The sequence below is a fragment of the Hippichthys cyanospilos genome, chromosome 14 (genome assembly GCF_059441005.1).
Source record: "Hippichthys cyanospilos isolate Australia breed blue-spotted pipefish chromosome 14, RoL_Hcya_1.0, whole genome shotgun sequence".
NCBI lineage: Eukaryota > Metazoa > Chordata > Actinopteri > Syngnathiformes > Syngnathidae > Hippichthys > Hippichthys cyanospilos.
The window spans coordinates 2,688,694-2,710,614 of NC_142382.1; the positions used below are offsets into that span (position 1 = coordinate 2,688,694).

General features: G+C 40.5%; 1 protein-coding gene across 3 annotated transcripts in view; it reads right to left on the reverse strand.

Moving 5' to 3' along the window:
- The window catches only part of fndc3ba (fibronectin type III domain containing 3Ba), an 81,094-nt gene that overhangs the window by 31,885 nt on the left and 27,288 nt on the right, over window positions 1-21,921 (reverse strand). For 2 of the 3 annotated variants that reach the window (XM_088432486.1, XM_088432485.1), the window contains exons 2-6: window positions 20,613-20,758; window positions 17,896-17,971; window positions 3,332-3,408; window positions 397-628; window positions 148-316 (exon numbers count right to left, since the gene is read on the reverse strand). In XM_088432486.1, coding sequence (XP_088288612.1) covers window positions 148-316; window positions 397-628; window positions 3,332-3,408; window positions 17,896-17,971; window positions 20,613-20,729 — 671 coding nt within the window. In that variant the 5' untranslated portion in view covers window positions 20,730-20,758. Of the gene's footprint in view, window positions 1-147; window positions 317-396; window positions 629-3,331; window positions 3,409-17,895; window positions 17,972-18,092; window positions 18,248-20,612; window positions 20,759-21,921 lie in introns of those variants that run through there. The other variant, XM_088432487.1, reaches the window with a different exon arrangement.

Consider the following 21,921-nt stretch of genomic DNA (forward strand, 5'->3'; position numbering starts at 1 on the left):
AATATATATATATATATATATATATATATATATATATATATATATATATATATATATATATATATATACATATATATATATATATAGAGAGAGAGAGAGAGAGAGAGAGAGAGAGAGAGAGAGAGACTGGATTTCAAAAGGATCCACCTGTAACCGTTGTGGGCGGAGCCCAGGCTGCCCTTATAGAGCGTGGAGGGCGGCGAGTTGAGCCGGTTCTGCCGCTCCAGCTGCCTCTGCTCCTTGATCTTCTTGGGCTGCGGCTTGCTGTACGTCTCCTCTCGGATGAAGTTGGACATGCCGTACACCGGGATGATTTCTGCGGGGGGGGAGCGCGAGGGCTTAGCGGCGCTCGCTAGCTAGCCGGCTAGCACGTTTGGGATACGGCGCCGTGGCTACCTGGGTCGCCGTACATGGGGGGGAGGTGGTGCTGGTAGTACTGGTGGTGGGTCAGCTCGCCGGGGCTGACGGGCGGGTAGAAGGAGTGCGAGTTGGGGATGAAGTGGGGGTGGGCCAGGTAGGGGGGCAGGTGGTGCGTGGGCGACAGGGCGGGGGAGTAGGAGGGGGGGTAGCACTCCGGAGACTGGGGGGTCACCACCACCCGTCGGACCCCGGTGGTATCTTCCAGGACCTGCGGCGGGAAACGTGATCATTCATTTTTTTCCCAATATATTCCATTCTCATTCCCCGTATCGGCCGTTTTGATTGTATAGTCGCAAATGAATATATTGTGCTTTGTATTTCTGAAAAATGAAAAACAAGTATAAAAAGATACCGAGTCATGAATTTCAGGGCTCCTAATAAAAAACGTATAAACACAGCATGTACGTGCGTTTGAAACGTTGTTTTAAACGCTGTTTTCCCTTCGTTTGCGCAAAGCTAACTCGCCGCCGGAAGATTATTACCACATGTCGTAACGATCCGAGAATCGGTGCAATAAACGGCCATTTTTTTTTCCTTTTAATGTCAAGCTCCTGCTGCGAGTGTGTGCAAACTTTGGACTGGTTGTTGTCCGCTAGAAATCACATGCACATTGCAGCTATTGAGGCACTTCCAACAGGCCCTGCATTCCAGGCTGGGAGCAAAAAAACACACCCCCTGTGGAGAGGGGGTCGGGGGGGGTGTCATCGCAACAAAACAAAAACAATATGTTCACACATGCTTACACCCCAAAACAAACACTCGGAAAAGGGACCGAGAATATGACAACGTCTTTTGCATGTGGCTTTTTTTTGATGGTTGAGAAAATGTGTGCGATGCCAGGAATGCCAAATTGTTTGGATTGGTGCGCCTCAAGGCTCCACGCTTGGCCCCCTGATTTTTTTTTTGGCTTGCATCGACGAGTGAGAAACAATGCTGCTGAGCTTTTTCTGCTCTAAAAGCAAGTCTTGACCCTCAAAAAGAGGTCTGAACTTGTGGGGTCGCCAAAATGGTCCTCAAGTCCTAAAGGTGTCCACCATGTAGCGAAAACTCTAAATGATAAAACCCTGGATTTGGTCCCCTACCCTGTAACAAGCAAAACTTCAAGAGGTCGACACAAAACAGTAAGACCGAGGATTTGGTCCCCTACCCCGTAGCAAGCAAAAACTTCAAGAAGTCCCCAAAAACAGTAAAAACGGGAATTTGGTCCCCACAATGTAGCAAAAACCAATAGCCGGCTCACACACCGCCCCCTCCCCTGCCTAAATATTTACAAAGGCCAAAGTCCCAGCATGACTACATACAGACCTGACCTCAAGCAATATTTACCGCCAATACACACACACACACACAAACAAATGAAACACACACACACATACACACACAGATCACCACAACCCTTTTGCACAAAAAAAAATCATCCATCAATAACACCGCGTGTGTATGTGTGTCGCCTATCAGGCCTGTTTATGTAAGAGTGACAGTGTTTCCCGCTCACACTTAGCCCACCCACACACACACACAAACACACACCCACACACACACACATGACAAGCTATCAGTGGGCCAAATGCGGACCACACGCTGTACTCGAGTGACCCTCCCGCTTATGTAAATGGAATTTGTTTGTAGGTAATCAGACATTCTGTACATTCCTCGTCGCTTAGCAAACAGCGGCTAACCTCGCTCGTGTTTATCGTATAATGGCGGACGCTTATCGTATTAGAACGCGGCCCGCCGTTCTTCCGCGGATGCTATTCGAAGGCCGGTGTCGGATCATTTGAAAAATCCTTTGCATGCGGCTTTTGCGAGGGTGGTGAAAATGCGTGCGACGCTAGGAATGAGGAATTGTTTGGAATGGGGCGCCTCAAGGCTCCGCGCTTGGCCACCAGTTTTTTTCTGGCTTACATCGAGTGAGAAACGATGCTGTAAATTCTGTGTTGAGCTTCGACTTTAATCATTTAGAGTAAAGTTATCAAGCTTTTTTCATAACTTTTTTTTAGGCTAATACCCACCAATTGCCTTTGTCTGGAGGAAATAGAAAGAAACCACAACAAACAGACTACTTCTGTGCCCTGTTTGATTTATAATATATAAAATGTCATGTTCTAATCCATTTGCTCTTAATTTGAAAAGGTAACAGCACTGTTCCTATCACAGCTTAATAAACATTCATTCGGTGGATTTTAAACCCAACACAGAAAAATAAAAGATATTTAGTGGCAAATTCCAGAGAGTTTAGATTAAAAGAATTCTGAAAACTGAAAATTTGATGCAAGTTTGCACAAATTATTCAGAAAATCAATCAAAAAGCTTTTTTCATAACTTTTTTTTAGGCTAATACCCACCAATTGCCTTTGTCTGGAGGAAATAGAAAGAAACCACAACAAACAAACTACTTCTGTGCCCTGTTTGATTTATATATATAAAATATAACGTGTTCCAATCCATTGGCTCTTAATTTGAAAAGGTAACTGCACTGTTCCTATCACAGCTTAATAAACATTCATTCGGTGGATTTCAATCCCCTCTGAAGCCCAACACAGAAAAATAAAAGATATTTAGAGGCAAATTCCAGAGAGTTTAGGTTAAAAGAATTCTGAAAACTGAAAATTTGATGCAAGTTTGCGCAAATTATTCAGAAAATTAATCAAAAACCTCTCACAAATTTACATCAAACTTTCGGGAAACGGATTGAAAAAAAAATTCTTACAAAATCTTGATAGAAATTTAATGAATGCATTTGAAATAAAAAAAAATATTTGGGGAATTTACAGAAAACATTTCAAACGTGTATTAAAAAAAACCCATCAAATTTCAAATGATTTAGAAATATATTTGCAGTTGAAAAATACATATCAATAGACACCCGAGGATTTAAAAAGGAGCAAAAGCGGTGAGGTTAAAGCCAAACCTGCGAGATGTATCCTGGCGGCACGTGGATGGGCGGGATGGAGCCGTTGGGGGACATCATGGGGACCTCGGCAGGACCTGCCAAGGACAAGAAACGTTGACTCAGATGAGCAAATATTGACAATCACTATTGACGCTGACTGACAAACGCATGACCACCCGAAATGAGCAAAGTTGCTTTTAAAAAGTCATTTTCACACTTTGTGAGGTATACGTGTCACTTTTACAACCTTTACAACAAAAATTTACCGAAAATTTCCAGACGGTCCCACACCATTATTTTTAAAAATGAATGAATTTGAAAACTAAATGCAGTTTCGTCGCATATTTAAGGTCCGCTTCCGCATTCTTTTTTTGTTTTGAGCAATAAATCAATACTTATTTCAGTACATATATAAAATACGAGTCCCTAAACTCAGCACTTAACTTAACGGACCCATCAAGGAGGCACTTTCTCCATCGGTCCGGATTTTCAGGAACGACCCGCCTCCCCGTCCAGCCGTTAGTCACATCCTCCCCACCTTACTCACATCATCTTGCATCTTTTCCTTTCTTTCATCCCCAAATGATTCCCCCTTTCCTCGTCTCACTTCCAGTCAACGCGCACACACACACACACACACAAGGCGAGGGTGTGTTTGAGTGTGTCGGTGCGGTGAGAAGGTCACAGGTAGCCCGAGCAGACAGACCTCCTTCAGTCCCGTCTACTCGCCGCCGCCATGAAAGTCCTCATTGAGGAGAAGGTCTCGCACACAAAACGCAGTCTCCCGCTGATAGCCTTGTGCTCTTGGCCCCGCCCACGGCGGAATTCCTTGACCGACGCACGCGCGTTCCCATCCGCCGCCCCCTGGACCGGACCCAGCGGGCCCAAAAAAAATACAAGACGCTCTTTGTGAGCCGCCCTTCACGTACACACGCAGCTGTAAGCCACATGCCCGCCGTTCAGCGAAGCCGCGCATAATCGGCCGCTTGTGGACGTAGAAAACGGCGCTAGCGCGCTAACGGTGACGTCGCACAACTTCGGACGTCGGTTCCGCAAGGTCGTCTCGACGGCTCGAAAGAACCGGCTTTCCATACGCGGTAAGTGGCGTCTGGCCCTTTAAGAGGATCCGTCAGCGACCCATCCGATTGTTTGTCGATCGGCGACCCATCCGATTGTTTGTCGATCGGCGACCCGTCCGATTGTTTGTCGATCGGCGACCCGTCTGTTAGCCATCCGTTCAACCAGCAAAACATTCATCCATCGATAAGACATGCCTCAACCATCTATTCAAGCGTACTTCCATCGGGGACCAATCCGCTTGTTCGTATGACGATCGGCGACCCGTCCATGCAACCATATGTCCATCGGCGACCCATCAATCCAACTATGTCCGGGATCCGTTCGACTTTACCCTTCTTAACATAGTCCCTTTGGCAACCATTCACTCAGGCACCCATCGACCAATCGTTCTTGTCATCCACTAGACATCTATCGTTCCAGCAGCGACCTATCAATCAACTATGTTCACCAGCGACTCATCCATTCAAATTAACTCTGTCGGCGAGTCATTCATTCGCCCTTAACAGTTCCTTTAGCGACCATTCACTCAAAAATGTTTGGTGACCCATCAATTCTATCATCCTCTGGTTGCCCAAAGTTCCGTCAGCGACCTATCAATCAAACTATGACCCATCCAGTCAATTTACTCATCCTCTAACAACTCTGTTGGCGACCGATCAATCCACCAAACTAAACTTGTCACTCACCACACTAACCAATCCTTTGCCTATCCATTTTTTTCCAGCAGCGACCAATCACTCTCACTCATCAAGCAACCCATCAACTCACCATCACATCACACCGTAGCAAGCAATCCCTCACATCAATTGGCGACCCATCAATTTTATCATCCACTGGCCACCCATAGTTCCATCAGTGACCTATCAATACAACTGTCCATTAGCGACCCATCCAGTCAACTTTACTTATTCATTGATGACCAATCAATTCAGCATCATAAAAACTTCAACCACAACTTTGTCGGCGACCAATCAATTCAAACCAAACTTGTCACTGACCACACTCCCATCTTTCTGGGCAATCCTTTGCCCCTCCATTCTTTTTCCCACCAGCGACCAATCCAACTGGGAGAGGAGGTGATGTAACATTTCGTCAGATGTTTCCCATGATGCAGCTGTCAAAGCCAGCTGCCAGTGGGCCCCCCAAATCACAACACACACAGGAACCCAGAACGACCCTCACGCTGTCTGCCCGACGCACTCAAAATACTTTGAACATGTTGAAAATGCAACTTTTGGCGCGCCACATGTGGCCAACAGATGGCGCACAAACGAGATGAGACCTTATTGAAAAAGTCTGTGTGTGGACCCCGTTTCGGATGTTCTTGTTTTTCTATGTTAGTGTGGACACAATCTGGTCTTTAAGGGAAATGATAGTTTTCTTTGTGCAGAAATCTTTGTCTGAAAAAAAATCAGTTTAACTGCGTGTGTGTGTTTGTATTTATTCATGCATGTGTGTTTGTGTGTCAGCTGTGACGTGGCATTGCCTGGAAGTTATGTAAGCGTCAGCGGGGTAATGTTATCTGTCCCCTGAGCCCCGAGATCCAACGCGCTCCCATGATAGCTTCCTCTGTATGCGCGCACTCACACATTCAAACATTATGGATTCTTGATTTGAGTTGAGTATCGGTCCGCAAGAAAAGTGATATCGGATATTTATGACACACTCAGACACAATAGACTGTTGACTGCTCAAGAGTTGAAAACGTTTACTGGTATCGGTATAAGAACAAGTGGTATCAGACATTGACGATACACACACGCAAGCACGCACGCACGCACACACACACACAAACACAGTACATTGATGACTACTCAATAGTCGAGTACTTGTACTGGCATAGGTTTGCAAAATAGTGGTATTAGACATTTATGACACACCCGCGCGCAAACGTACAAGCGCGCACACACACATAATTGTAAAATAGTCCCTTAAGAGAGAAATGTCCCCTTCAGTTAAAGGTGGGGTGTCAAGTGTGGTGCCACACTTAATACAAATACAAGAACGCAAATATGCACACACTTGAGTTTTTCATATGGAGGGATATGAGGCAGGGCAGCCAAGGAGGAAGTTGGGGGACTTCCTACGCCCCGGGTAACAATGCCATACGTGAGTGTGTAAAACTGGCAGCAGACTTAAAAAAAAAAAGGCCAAAATTGGCAGTCTTCGTGCAATGTGAGCGAGTCGCAGATTTTCTTGGGAATGTAAATAATAATCTGCAGAATTTGCACAAAGGGTCTTACTGTAAGCTCAATTGTGGCAGACTACCTGTCGCGTGTGTGTGTAAGGGATGTGTAAGCACATTCCTGCTTCTGAGCCGCTTTCATAACATAAGCGCGTCATATAGCAGACGACGTGAAGAAAGCATCCGCAAGGACTAGCTAAAACGTGTCATGGTTTGTTGGGTTGTGGGTTTATTTTGAGGGGTTCTGTTTCTGTTTACGTTTATAGTTCCGGTTTCTGCCCCTGTCGCGTCTGCCTGCGTTAGTTTTGATTTAGTCCACCTGTCTGTTACCTGCGCCTCGTGTCCTCCAATCTGCTCCCTTTGCCTGTTGTCCCTGCCCAGCTGCCATGTGTTAGTTTGATTAGTTTGTGAATGTATTTAAGCCTAGTGTCTGTTACAGCCCGTGTCGGATCATTGTCTCTGTCACGTCATGTCATATTGTCTCTATCGTATTGTTGTCTCGTAGTCCCGTCTTGCCCCGAGTCCCTCAGCTCCGTGTTTTCCTGCCAGCCTGTCCATAGTGTTTTGCTTTCTGTTTTGCCAGCCTGCCTGCGCCCTTAGTTCGAGTTTTTTGCCGTCCTGTTTTTCTCGCTTTTGTTCCCGTTCGTTTATAAATAAATGGATTTAATCAACCCCCTGTCCCGACGCTCCCCTGCTTTTGGGTCCTCCTCCTCTGCAACCATGCCGGCCTCCTCAACCGCCGTACTCCCCCGTGACAGAATGATCCGACACGGGCTGTAACAGACACTAGGCTTAAATACATTCACAAACTAATCAAACTAACACATGGCAGCTGGGCAGGGACAACAGGCAAAGGGAGCAGATTGGAGGACACGAGGCGCAGGTAACAGACAGGTGGACTAAATCAAAACTAACGCAGGCAGACGCGACAGGGGCAGAAACCGGAACTATAAACGTAAACAGAAACAGAACCCCTCAAAATAAACCCACAACCCAACAAACCATGACAAAAACGGCTAAACTGGCTAAAATACTATCAGAATGATATGGAAGAAGATGACTCAAAAATGGCTGACATACTACACAAGAGTTGAGTAAAATACCATTCAAATTTGAATGAAAGAAAGAAACCAAACATTTATTTACCGTATTTTCCGCACTATAAGGCGCACTGGATTATAGGGCGCACCCTCAATTAATGACATATATATGTAAAAAGGTTAAAAATAAGGCGCACCGGATTATAAACCGCACCCTCAATCAATGACATATTTTAAACCTTTTTTTACACATATAAGGCGCACCCTCAATTAATGACATATTTTAAACCTTTTTACACATATAAGGCGCACTGGATTATAAGGCGCACCCTCAATTAATGACATTTTAAACCTTTTTACATATATAAGACGCACCGGATTATAAGGCACACCCTCAATCAATGACGTATTTTCAAACTTTTTCAATCACAATATAGTAATACTCAAAGTAATAACAATAATAACTCAAATAATAACTCTCAATAGCATAATAACTCAATGTCAATATAAGCAAACTTGTTCAACTGTAAACACACAAAAGGAACAGGTAAAGCTTACTTTATCACTTCATTCCCCTTTTACGAATCCCAATCTCAATATTGATCCATATATAAGGCGCACCTGATTATAAGGCGCACCATCCGCTTTTTTCAAAAAATTAAGGCTTTTAGGTCCGCCTTATAGTGCGGAAAATACGGTAATTGTTTGATTGTGTATATTTACACAGTAAAAAGCATTCTCCTTCGCCTGAGATCAAAATTAGGACCAATTTTAATATCCGATATTTTTCACAACCATCAGCTGAGCATAAGCGATCGACCTGCGAATTCCGATGACGTGACCCTAATTACAATGTCAAGTATTTGTGTTGACGCCTTTGAAAAACGCGAGGCCGTTTCTGCACCCCCCCCCGACCTACTTGCTGGTGGGCCCGCTCCAGAGTAGAGCAACGTAACGTCTGGAGGGACTCAGCCGCTCTGCTTTGTTCTCTCCGAAAACACACACATATCCGCACACACACACACAGCCCAGCTGCACACACACAGATGTGTACACAATTACACATAAAGGCGCTCATACACCAAGACAAACATGTCTGAGAAAGAAAAATGCAGACAAAAGCAAGGCAACACCTGGACGCTTGTGCATAAACTTTTAAAGGGGTCCCGCCGACGCAAGCAAACACTTGAATTCTGGAACACGTTGACATTCGCAGACTCGGAAAAATTACGCTCGGCACACCTGCAAACGACGAGGATTTTCACGGAATTCGGAATAGCGTTCTAATTTTTCGTGCGAAAACTAGATTTTTCGAATAATTCTGAGAATTTTGGCAGGTAAAAGAGCATTTTTGGTATAAGCGGTAACTTTGACGAATGGAATTCTACGTAATTCTTGTTTGAGATCGTTTTCATAAAATCGGGAATTTTTCTCAATCAAATATTCTGACTTTACTGTTGTAATTATCGCAAGATTCTTTTAATTCTTTAATCTTGAAAACAAACATTGTAAAATGATGTTTTGGGAAATTTTCTCATTGGGAAGATTGTAGAAACTTTTTGAGCAAGCATTTATGCTAACAAATCTTGTTTTTTTTTTTTTGCTCGTAAAACAATTTTATTCTCAATATGTCCAAATTAAAAAATAATCGTGTTGCCATTCTCAGAAATCTTCAGATACCGTCACCAAATTGAAGATTTATTTTTCGTATATTAGCCCGTACATTGACAAAAATCACGTTTTATTTGGCAAAATAAACTGATAAACTACGCAACTGATTTTTGTCTTGCACTATCGCCAAGTTGAATTTTTGGACTAAAAGTTCCACGTACGACAAAATAAAAAACCTTTCGATAAATGTTGGGTTTATTACTTTAAACTTGATTTGAAAAAAATAAGATGTTCTTTGTTTGATGGTACAAACATATTTCTTTGGTAAAATGTCATCGTCAAAAAGTAATGTGTGTCATTCTTCGCAGAGGATAAAGAACGTATGCCAAGTTTGAGCATTTTTATGTCTGTTTACATTAGTTATTACTAAAATTACACTCAACTATCAATCATTAAACAGTTGGTGACATCAATGCTAGTTTCATTAGCCCGCCTATGACATTTTGCTTGTGCGTTAGCCTTAAGCTAACAAAGTCACGCTGCTCTTTCTTTTGGACAATTTTTTTAGTTTTGCGTGAACTTCCAGTTGGACTGCTGTCGGACGACACACTTGATTGGTCCGCCCCAAACCATTTGCGACAACGTACGCGATCCAGGCGGCCAATGATGACTCATTATATCCATTTCCTAATCAGTCAAGCGGGCGCGTCGAGCGAGGAGGCGCAACAGCTGTCGGCGAGTAAACACACTCGGAGGAGTCCAATAATCGTTTCCTGCTTGTCCTGCTCAAATCTTGACCCAGTAAAAACCAAGAGCTTTGCTATAGGACGACCCCCGCCCCTTTGCCCCCCCCCCCCCCCCCCATTCCTTTGAGATGAGTCACGATCAAAGTGCCCGCCTTGCTCTCGCATCGCCAATTTGTCCTTTTTTTTGTGCGAGAGACTCCCAAAGCATCAGCGTGATGGAGTCCATCCAAGTCCGACTTGAGCAGGGACTTTCCCAGAGCACCCCCCCCCCCCCCCCCCATTCAGCATGCACGGCATAAAGACGACTGGGGAACAACAGAAAGTTCATTCCATTACACCCCCCCCCCCCCACAGACACACACACACACACACACACACTTCCACACTTCCACACAAACAATCGCATGTGGGAACTGTCAAAAATCCCCAAACTTTTTTTTTTCTTGTTACATGCAAAGTATTGGTCTTGTAATTAGATTTAACAACATAATGCTGATAATATTATTTGATTTGAATAAATCATGCCAGGCAAAAAGTCAATTAAAAAGGGAGCTCTTAAAAAACAATATACATTTTAAAACAAATAAACATTGGAAGAAGCAACAAACATTGTTGGAATGTGAAATTATTGTGATAATTATAGTCATCACAATACTATATTTCACAAGAAATATAATACATTTTTTTTTTAAATTTGTAATAAGTTTTACTAAAAATATTGTTAGTATTAAACTATTATATCAAAATGTAGACGAAACATAAAAAGACAGATAACTTTACAGGGTTAGAATCATAAAAGTTATAAACAAAAATAAAGAAAAATCAGCAGATAAGATATAAAAAAATTAAAATACAATCTCAACAACAGAACAATATAAATCTTAAAAAAGAGAACAATAAAACTTGTCTAATAACTAATAATTTATATATATATATATATATATATTTATATATATGGGTCATAAATAAATATATATAAATATATATATATATATATATATATATATATATATATATATATATATATATATATATATATATATATATATATATAAATACAAAAAATATTTATTTGTATACATGGAAATGACTAAAAATAACCAACAATTTTTTTTTCGCATGTACTCAAATACAATTCTTGAATGGTATATCTTGTTTAAAATTAAAACTAAGTTGCAGTGAAAGAATCTTTGGATTCTCGATTTTTTTATGGTTATTATCACAGTCATTATAGAATAAATTAGAAGTTCAGGAGTTTACTTGGAAAAGAACGAGGGCATGTGGAATAAAGTTGCATAAAGTCTTTGTGGGGCTGAATTAAAACAAGACAAGGATAAAGGGGGGCGGGGGGGGGGGGGGGGGGGGCAAACATCCCCAGCTGTAGACTAAAAGTCAAGCGGTGAGGAATTTCATCCCAGGAAAAGATTTCCCTCGCCCACTTGAAGACAGAAGCAGCATTCTCCTCCTCTTCCTCGCCAAAATCCCTCCCAACATCCTGCCCGCTCGCCCCGAAAGCGGGCCAGGAAAGCCGCCGACCGGCCCGGACCGTCGGCGGCGGGGGCGCTCGGGGTCAGCGCCGTTTAAAAAAAGGAAGCGGCCTCGCCCACGACGCGACCAGACACGCTCTCTCGGATTCTTTTTTTTTTTTCTGTTTACCTTTCCTCCTGCCGCGTTTTGATTTCCGCGAGGCTCGCCTGGCTTAACGCCGCTTCTTCATGCCCGTCGCCGAGAGGGCATCGGGTTCAAAAGGCAGAGCGGGGCAGGGCGGCCAATAACAATCAAGTCCCATTGGCTTTACAATTGGCGACAGGGCGGGACGTGGGAGTTTGTTTTTTTTTCATCCGGTCACTAAGTGTGGTAATATTAGTTGCGAAAACTAATACATCAAACCAGTTTGATAAAAGATTATGAAAACGAGCCAAACCAATATTCTATGACTTTTGTTATCCTTCATAAAAACAAACACTAATACTACTACTAATAATAATGATAAGAATAAAAATTATAATACAGACAGACAGAAAGCTAGCTTGCAAGATACTTAGAAAGCTAGCTAGGTAGCTTGAAAGCTAGCCCGCTCGCAAGATAGAAAGTTATACTGTAGATGGAACGCTAGATCGATAGCTAACTATCTAGCTATGTAAATATAATGCAAGCTTGCTAGCAAGGAAGCCAGCTAAATTGATAGCTCGGTCGATCGATAAATGGCTAGAAATCGAGCTAGATAGAAAGCTAACTTGCTAGATGCTGTACACAGAAAGCTAGCTAGCTAGATAGAAATGTAGCTTGCTCGGAATGTTTGTTATAAAGCTATTTGATTGAAAGCAAACCATCTAGCCATGTAGATAGAACGCTATCTAGCTCGAAAGTTAGCTAAACTGATAGATCGGTCCATCAATAAATGAATAGAAATCTAGCTAGATAGAAAACTAGCTGACAAGATACATAGAAAGCTAGCTAGGTAGATAGAAAACTAGCTAGAAGGCTAGATAGATAGGCTAGATAGAACGCAAACTCGCTAGCAAGAAAGCCAGCTAGCTCGATCAATTGACAATGGATAGAAATCGAGCTAGATAGAAAGTTAGCTTGCAAAATAAATATAAATCTAGCCAGATAGAAAGCTAACTTGCAAGCTAGATAGATATCAAGCTATGTAGAAAGAAAGCTAGGTAGCTAGATAGACATTTAGCTACGTAATAGAATGCTAATTTGCTGGCTAGCTAACCAGAACGACCAAAAGGTATCTCGATAGAGCAAACCAGATAGATTGAAAGCTAGCCACGTAGCTATAACGTGAGATAGAAAGCTAGCTCGCTAGATAGAATGTTATCTAGAAAATTAGCTACATATAGACAAACATAACAACAGATAAATAATCATAATATTAATATTTAGAGTGTGCGTTACTGTTGTTATATCTTCTGCCATTTTAGTTCAAGTCTCTGGCTACACGTCATAGATTTCAAAACGGCTCCGTCAAAGAGGACATGTTTTGACATGTCAGAAAGGCGTCTGTGGTTTTGTTTGGTTTTTTTTAATTTGAAGTCATCACTTTGCGGCGAGGAAAAATGACTGCATGCTTGTCCTCGCCACAAGAAAGAAATGTTTGTTGCCCGTTTAAAAGGAAAGGGCATCCATCATGCGCAGATTATGTTTTGCCATCATCTTCGCTCATTATCTTGCATATATACTGCATTCCTGTACATGAACAAACTTTGTATTTTTTGTAGCGTACGTGGGTGCCGTGAGCGTCTTTAGCGCCATCGAAAACGCAAAATTTTCCACAATACGTCTCTCTCAAGCAGCTATTTCCACACGTTCTATCCAAAGCCACGAAGGCGCAAAAGTGCAGACTCAGGCAAAAAAAAAAAAAAAAGGCAAAAGCAAGCATCATCCAGCTTAGAGAGACAAAAATAGAAGAAGACTAAATATAAATAAATAAATAAATAAAAGCCAGGAGGAACGAAGAGGGGACGGAGAAACATTCTCTGAAAAAAACAAAAACAAAAAAACAGAAGGGAGGAAAATATGTTGCACAAGAAAATCGCAATTGTCCATTTTGAGGACATTTTGTGTTTGGTCATTTAGTTAACTTTTTTTAAAAATGTTTAGAAATGAGATATATTAAAAACCTCGGTAAAAAAATGTTAGAAAAAACTTTCATAATCAACAAATAATCAATGATCAAATCGTGCAACAACTGTTTAATAATCGAGTAATCGTTTTAAGCTTCTCAGAATGAATTCTCAGATTTAGGCAGTCTTTGGCAAAAATAATTTGCATTTTTGTTGGATCAAAATAAGACATTTGCTAACATCTGATTTGACTTGGAAAACGATTACCGAAATAATAATCCCATCGGTTTCAAAAAGTTCTCATGTTTATTGTTTAGTTGTTTTTAATCCTCCCAAATGAAACTAATACAGTATTTTTTGACAATTTTTGTGAATAATTTGGGTCAAGACTATACTTTTATTTATGTCTTTAATTAGCAATTTTTCTTGAAAACATTTTTGTGCGGAACAATTTCAGTCATTGGTGAAATTTTGGCATTTTTAAAAGATCCTGAAGATTGAAAAAAAAACAAAAAAACAGAACATTAGATTTCTTGCTGAAATTTTGATAAATAAATTTGACGATATTTTTTCCATAAGTCATTTATAAACCCATGATGATGATGATGTCACATCCTGGTCGCAGTTTCCTGCTGTCATCGACTTCCATCGAACTCCCGCATGCCACCCCCCCCCCCCCCATAAAAAGTCCAACAAAGAGCAAACAACGCAGTAAACCAACACAGCCTTGTAAAAACACACACTCACACTCACACACACACATTCCAGAGTGGGGTGCTGGAACACACCCTCCAGAGTGTTGCCCTTTGATGTGAGTGTGGGAAAGCTCTGGGGAATGGTCTTTTTTTTGGGGGGGGGTTACCCTATGAGTTGGGGTGGGCGGTGATGCTAATTAGCAGATAAGAGGCCTGGCCTGGAGACACATTTCTACCAGGCGGAACTTTTTTTTTTTTTTTTAATCCTCCAAAGAGGCAAAATGGTACAATAATAAAGATCGATACCCGATTAAATCTTTAAAAAAAAGTGAGTAAAAAAATAAATCAATAAATAAATAATGGTAAAAAATAAATTAAAAAGTTGTAACTGTCCTGGCTGACTGAAAAGAAGAAAATTGGATTTTTTTTATACTACTTTATATGTCATTATGAGAAAAATGAATGTCCAAAAAATCATAACAACAGAATTCAACCAGGCAGTTTATCACTTCAGTGCAGTAAATGGAAAATGACAATTTATAATGGTATCAATGGGACAAAAATTGGATTTATATCACGTTCCAGTCGGTAATTTTCGAAGCGCCAATCTGAAACATTTACAGATAAGATCTTTGTGCCCTTTTGACTTTAGTCCTCTTTTAACATTCCACCTGAAATTTCACCACCGTATTGTAATTTTTCCATTGCTTTATCTTTGATGAAACACGTAAAAACGTTAGAAAGTTAAAAAATTGTCATCGAAAAAAAATACGAGGGTTAAGCATCTTTACGCGGCTAATACGATTCCAACTCAAGATATCCAGAGATTTTAATGGCTATCAAGCTTGAGTACATAGTATCAGTGCTGTAGTATCGGAGCATGTTTTTTTTTTTTGATTAATGCTATGCTATGTATGTTCAATTTGAGCTTGTGCGGTAAAAAAAACTAGCAGGGGTGCGGTAAGGGTTAGATAATAATTTCTGATGGTTAAGGTTAGAGTTACGGTGTAGGAAAAAGTCAATGGAAGTCCTCACAAGTATAGCCGAACACACGTGTGTTTATTTTTCTCTTCCATTCTCTACAACTAAGCCGAATTATACATGGCGGGAGTCTCAGAAATGAACAAACAAAAAATGGATCTTTCACATTCATAGTTGTCGGTGGAAGTGAATGAGTTCATTTGGAGGGACACACACATGCACGCGCACACATGGAAGACCGACACACACTCCAAAAAAAAAAAAAAAAAGAGGTCAGTAGGTTTAATGGTAGGTGGTGTTTGGCAGCGTCACTTTTAAGACAAACCCAAAGTAAAAATCGTTTCGGTGCCCGAAACCTCCGTGTTTGTGCAAATTTGTGTGTTCTTGTGTGTGAGAGCGAAACGGGGGAGAAAATTACCTGGGGGGGAGGGGGGGGCTTTTTCTATAAAGTGGCCTCTGTTTTCGCCCGCGTGCAAACGTGCACAGATGGACGCAAAATAAGATCCTTTATATGAAAACCGAGGCCACACACATCCACACGTAAAGCTCTCGAGTGCAGCTCATTACCAATAACGGGCGGTTGCCTTCAAACCGAGTTTGGAGCGAACACGGGATTTTATTATCTTTCCCTCCTCAGAAAAATACGATTGCATAACCTGGAGGGCGCTCGCAAACTTTTCACAGGCAAATGAGCCACGTGCGCTCGTAAATATTGAAGACTCTGGGAGGACCAAAACTATTCAGGATGTGTTCACACTTGCAAGGGGTGCAAAAATGTGTCAACTGTAGGGTGCTTCAAGACTACCCCCCCAAAAAAAATAAAAATAAAGCATAAAAATATATTACAAACAAACAACAAACATGCAAATTTGCATATATTGAGCATACTGTGTTTAAAAAACAATGCATCAACTTAATTTTTTAGGTAACTTTTAGACAATGTATGTCATCGTTCAGGTTTATTGGCATGTAAACCAGTAAAAATGGGGTTTCTAACGTAAATAAAGGTCTCAAAAAAAACCAAAAAACTGTAAAATTTCGTGTTTCACGTATATAATCATATAGTTTCAGACAAAAACAAAACCATAACAAAAAATATGTTAAAAAACAATAAAAAACATGCAAATTCACATATTTTTGTGTTAAAATAAAAATTTTTTTGCCTTATTTAAAATATTTTTAAAAACAATTTTTTTAAACAAATTTGAGACCATGTACGTTTTTTTTTCGATTAAAAACAATAAACACATTTTAGAAAATGTACATCTTTGTTGTGAAAATTTGCCAGTAAGCTACGAGGATTATTGGCATGTACAGTAAACGGGTAAAAATGGGTTTTCTACAGTAAACAAAATTCTGAAAAAAATGAAATTTCATGCATTTCACATCTATAGTCACATATATTTGTTTTGACAAAAACACAAAAATATATTAAAAACAAATAAAAAAACATGCAAATTCACATATTTTGTGTAACTTTACTAATTTGCATCACTTTTTTTATTTTAAATTTTAGACAATGTCCTTTTTTTTTATTAAACTTTTAGAAAATGTGCATCTTAAATTTGAAATTCAAACAGTGACCTCGAGAGTCATTGGCATGTATCAGGTAAAAATTGGGATTTCTACACTCAATAAAGTTCTGTAAAAAAAAAAAAATAAGTGTATCAATAGGACCCCCCCCCCCCCCCCCCCCCCAAGAGAATGAACAAGACAACTCTTTCAAAACTAAGATTCTGCTGACATCATCAATATGAGACGCAGTGATGCAAGATTAAGGGGAATCCCCGGCTTAAATTTCACCCAGCACACACACACACGCACACACACGCACACACACACAAAGGCTTTGACGTGGCTCACACAAAGAAAGCAGTTAAGGTTTCCATCACTATTGTAATGAATGAACACGTTCAAGTTATCTGCGATGCGTTCAGGGTGTTGGAAAATGGAGCGCTTGCATAAAGCAGAGTGTACCAATGTACCGTATTTTTCATAATACAAAACTGGTTCTCAAAGTGGGGTCCGTATTAAAAAAAAAAAAAATTTTAAAATGTTAACGTATTCATGATCCTTCAACAAAGCAATCGATTCAACCAGTTTCATATTTTTAAAAATGTAATCATTTGGAAATTTAAACTTGGCGGTCAGTGTGCACGCGCGAGTCAACCACGTTCATACCTCACTATATGCGTTACTGCGCTGGTCCGCTATTGGTCGGCGTCACGAGGACGCTGGTCTGGTATTGGTCATCACTAGAATGTCACTAGAATGCATCACTAGAATGTCGGTAACAGACTTGTGGCTTTTCTATATTTTTTGTTTATGATGTTATTTAATTATATGCATATAATATATAAGCAGTACATACTATACTATTTTGTTACAAGTTTTTAATACGTATATAAAATATGATGTTTTTACCCGGGGTTTTGCACGCATTAGCGAATTACAATAGGTTTCCATTTCCCGCCGTACGAAAATTTCGCCTTACATTTCAAACTATGGAACGGATTAATGTCGTATGGCGGGGGGCCGCTATAAATGAAAAGTTCCGAAAATACACCTGTTCCTTAAGACTTACGCCTGTCTGAAAAATCCGATGCACACGCACGCACACGCAAACTGGCATCGCCATGGCAACGTGACAAACGGCAAGGAATACCGACCCTGGATGCATTGCAGCGAGCCGTCTTCTGCCCGGATGGTGAACGTCTCCCCCGGGTTCACCTGTACCAGGATAACCTGCCAAAAACACATTCATAAGTTCGTATGCGTAGAAAAAAAAAAAACCATCTCGTCCAATCGGACCACTGACGGACGGCGGTGACATAACACGGTCATTAAAAGCGCGTCCCCGCCTTACCGTCATATTGTCGGCGTGCAGATGGTTGAGGGTGTACACGTGGCTGCAGACATGAAACAGGTGACCCTCCATCGCACGCGCACGTGCGCACGCTATGTGCTACAGGTGCGGCGCGGGAAAAAAAAGAACCCTCATATCCTGCTTGGAGTCGGCGTGCTCGCCCATCGCAGCGCCGAGCCGCTCCTTTTCCCCCCCGCACACGCGCACACTTCCTGCCGTCTGCTACTGCAGCGGCGGCGGCTGCTGTTGCTATGGGAACCACCGTTGAGCGCAGGGTGACCCGCGCAGGCTAAGGAATGAGAAAACCCCTTCGCCAGACTATGTGGGCGGAGACAATGTGGACTGATGCAACTGCTTAAATTGCAGATGCCGGCGTACACGCTTAGCGTTTCGACCGGCATCTAGTTCCACACGATTCGCCCGACGCGCTTGGTTACGATTTCAACCGATTCTGAAAATTCACGCCTTGCTTGGTAGTACTTTTCTCATTCCCAAAATGTATAGTTTTCTCAAAAATTCACTATTTTCAACCAAAATTTTCCCATTCGTTCATGATGGCGACGTTCAAAAAATTCAAATTATTCCCATTCCAATTTAAAACGGTATAATCATTTATGTCATATAGGGAACAAATTTCAACTTTTCTCATTCCCAAATAGCATAGTTTTCTAAAAAAATTGATATTTTCAATCAAAATTTTCCCATTTGTTTGCAAAAGGGACGTTCAACGCAACAAATTCAAACTGTCCCCATTCCAAATTAAAACAATCTCCTCATTTAAGTCAAATTGGAAACATTTTTTCAACTTGTGAAAAAAACTAAAAAATAAATTCCACGTCCCGTAGGAAAAAAAAAACAAAACTAAAATTTCCACTGAAAATTCCCTATAATTTTCCAATGGCAAACAAAAAAGATCAATGTTCATATTTAAATTTCAAAAACATTCTGCTGTTTTAATTCACCTTGCTAACAATTAGCAAGGCAAAAAATTTCCATGCTTCCTTAAAAAAAAAAAAATCCACACTTTTAGCACTAAAAATTCCACAAAATAATTTCCCTATAATTTCTTGACATTCAACAAAGATTCACATCACTGTTCCCATGTAAAATTCAAACATTCTGCGGTTTTAATTCACCTTGCTAACGATGTGCAAAAAAATTCCATGTCCCATAGAAAAAAAAAATTCCCACTAAAAATTTCCCTGTGGCATTCAAAAAAGAATCTAATCTTCACCACTAATATTCACATAAAAATTCCCTATTTTCAGATGACGTTCAAAAAAGTCACACCATCGTTCCCCTTTTAATTTAAAAAACATTATGTTGTTAAAATTCACCTACTAATGATAGCGACAATTTCCATGTCACATAAAAAAAAAAAATATTCCAAATGAATCCATGCTCATACATTTTTTTCTTATTTTCCATGCAAATTAGGACTTTTTCCATTCTATTTTAAAAATTATATAATTCAATTCCATTTTAAAAATCCAAGTTTGCCAACTCTCTATACAAACTTTACATCTCAGGAAGATGACATACACGCCGTCAGACTGAATATATACACACACACATAGATAGATAAATGTGTATAATCATTGCTCTCTATCTCCGGTTGCACACTAAGTTTAGGCTGCAGGGCTCTTAAGTTTAAAAAAAAAAAAAAAGTGTTCTTCGTACCACTAAGTACACCTTGCAACTGCCAAAAACACCCCCAGCAACCCCAATTGTCCAGTCGTGTCCAACGTGGCCTGGATCGTGAAAAAAAGCAGCCCCAGCACAGGCAAAGATTTTTTGCGGGGGTTAAATTGTGTAATTTGCTCCTATTAAAAGCAACAATAGCCCCAAACATCACACGAGCGCTTTGTAACGACACTAAAAATAGACTTTTTATAAATGTCCGACAGGATGTGACTCAGCTAGAAGTGACTGTGCTGAGTTTTGCTCTGTTTGTGTGTGCGTGTTCTTGTCTTTCAGTGTTAGTGTGGGAGCCCCCTTGCGAGCCAACCTCCCTTGTGGGGACATTTTGTCATTATATGCGTGTGTGTATGAAGAATTTGAATACTTCAGTAGTTAATTGAATGCCAGCCATACTTACACACAACCTTTAGCCAAACACTGACAACCATTGAAAAAGATCCAAATAAGTATCTCGTATCGAATGCTTGGGTACTTAAAAAAAACTTGTTTTCTTTAGTATTGCATGAGTTAACGAGACATTTATTTTCGTTGGCTGCCCAACACAAGAAAAACCTGCGTGTGTGTGAGAGCATTCTTGTCTTTGTCTAGAAGTGTGGCATCACTGTTGGCATTCCACTAAATTGAGGGGCCATTTGTCTTATGCCGGTGCAATTCTGCGGGCACTAAGAATACAAAGTCATTTTTTTCAGTGTGGCAGCACCCATTAGAGCACGTGTTTGTGCGCGCGCGTCGCAACCGGAGGCAGCGGCGTGTCGCGCTCGAGAACAAATGAGAGCGCCGGCAGAATGAGTGTGCGTGCATGCGTTTGTGCGTGTTTACCTGCTGCGCTGCGTCACCGTTAACCATGTGCGGCATGAGCGGGACCTCCCCGTTCAGGAGAGGCGGCGGAGCCAAGTCCAGTGGAATCTGGTCTGTCATCATCATTGTGACGTACATTCATGGAGAAATTCACTCAACTGCCCTACCTGGGAAAGTACAGAGAAAGAAAAACATGAGTCAGCCACATATGCGTGAACAGGATGTCATGTATCTCCATTGATCTGGGCCACAAGTGTGGCTAAGCCAAGCCTATTTTCTATTTAATACAGGAAGAAAACTATTCATGTGAAATTTGCTGTCATCTTGAATATTTTGCTATTCAGGTGTCCTACAGAAAATTTCATATAATCATTGTATAATCAGATATTTCATATATATATATATATATATATATATATATATATATATATATATATATATATATATATATATATATATATATATATATATATATATGTATGGATCAGATAATTTCACTGGTGAGATTTCAGATCAATCGCTTTCCGTTTGGTTTATGAAATAAAGTGACATCAAATCCATAGTTGCAATTTTTGCTAGTTGTAATGACACATGAGTAAGCCTAATTTATTAAAAAGTGATCAGTAGGAACAGCGACTGTGTCCATTGACAGCTAGTTGCTAATATCTGAGCCAATGCTAATTGCTGGCAACAGGCAGCGTATAAAACAATGTCAGTGTGTAATTAAGCCTTTTTAATTAGCATAATTAGCTAGTGTAATTGTTTTCAGAACAATGTAGTGTTGACATTAGTGATGAGTCAAGTAACACAATGCTGGGATCTACTTCAAAATAAAAGTGTACAAAGCCGTTGACGTTCATGTCATTTGGGAAAGTGTCATGCACAGCATAAACAATTCTTGCTACGGTTAGCAAAACAAACACGTGGCTATTAAAAAAAAACACAAATAAACTTGCCTTACAAGCCGTAAGCTTAATGTTTTTTTAAATAGGGATAGATATGCTTATTTTCAGGGCCGATACTGATACCTATCAGTAGTCAAGGAGGCAGATAATAAGCTGATATTAATTGAAGGACACCGAGGATATTTATTGCATTAAAAAAGATATTTTCTTGATAATACCAAAAACACTTCATTTATACTGCTTGGGATTTCGAAATCAACGCAGAAAACTTCTCCTGCGCACACGCACTAACCCACACACGTTTTTCTCTCACTGTGCTTCGCACTTTTAACATAAAAATCACCAGAATTTGAAAAATGAATGGTGCGCCCTATACACAGGTATGTCCTATATTTGGGGAAATACGGTAATAAAAAAAGGCAGAT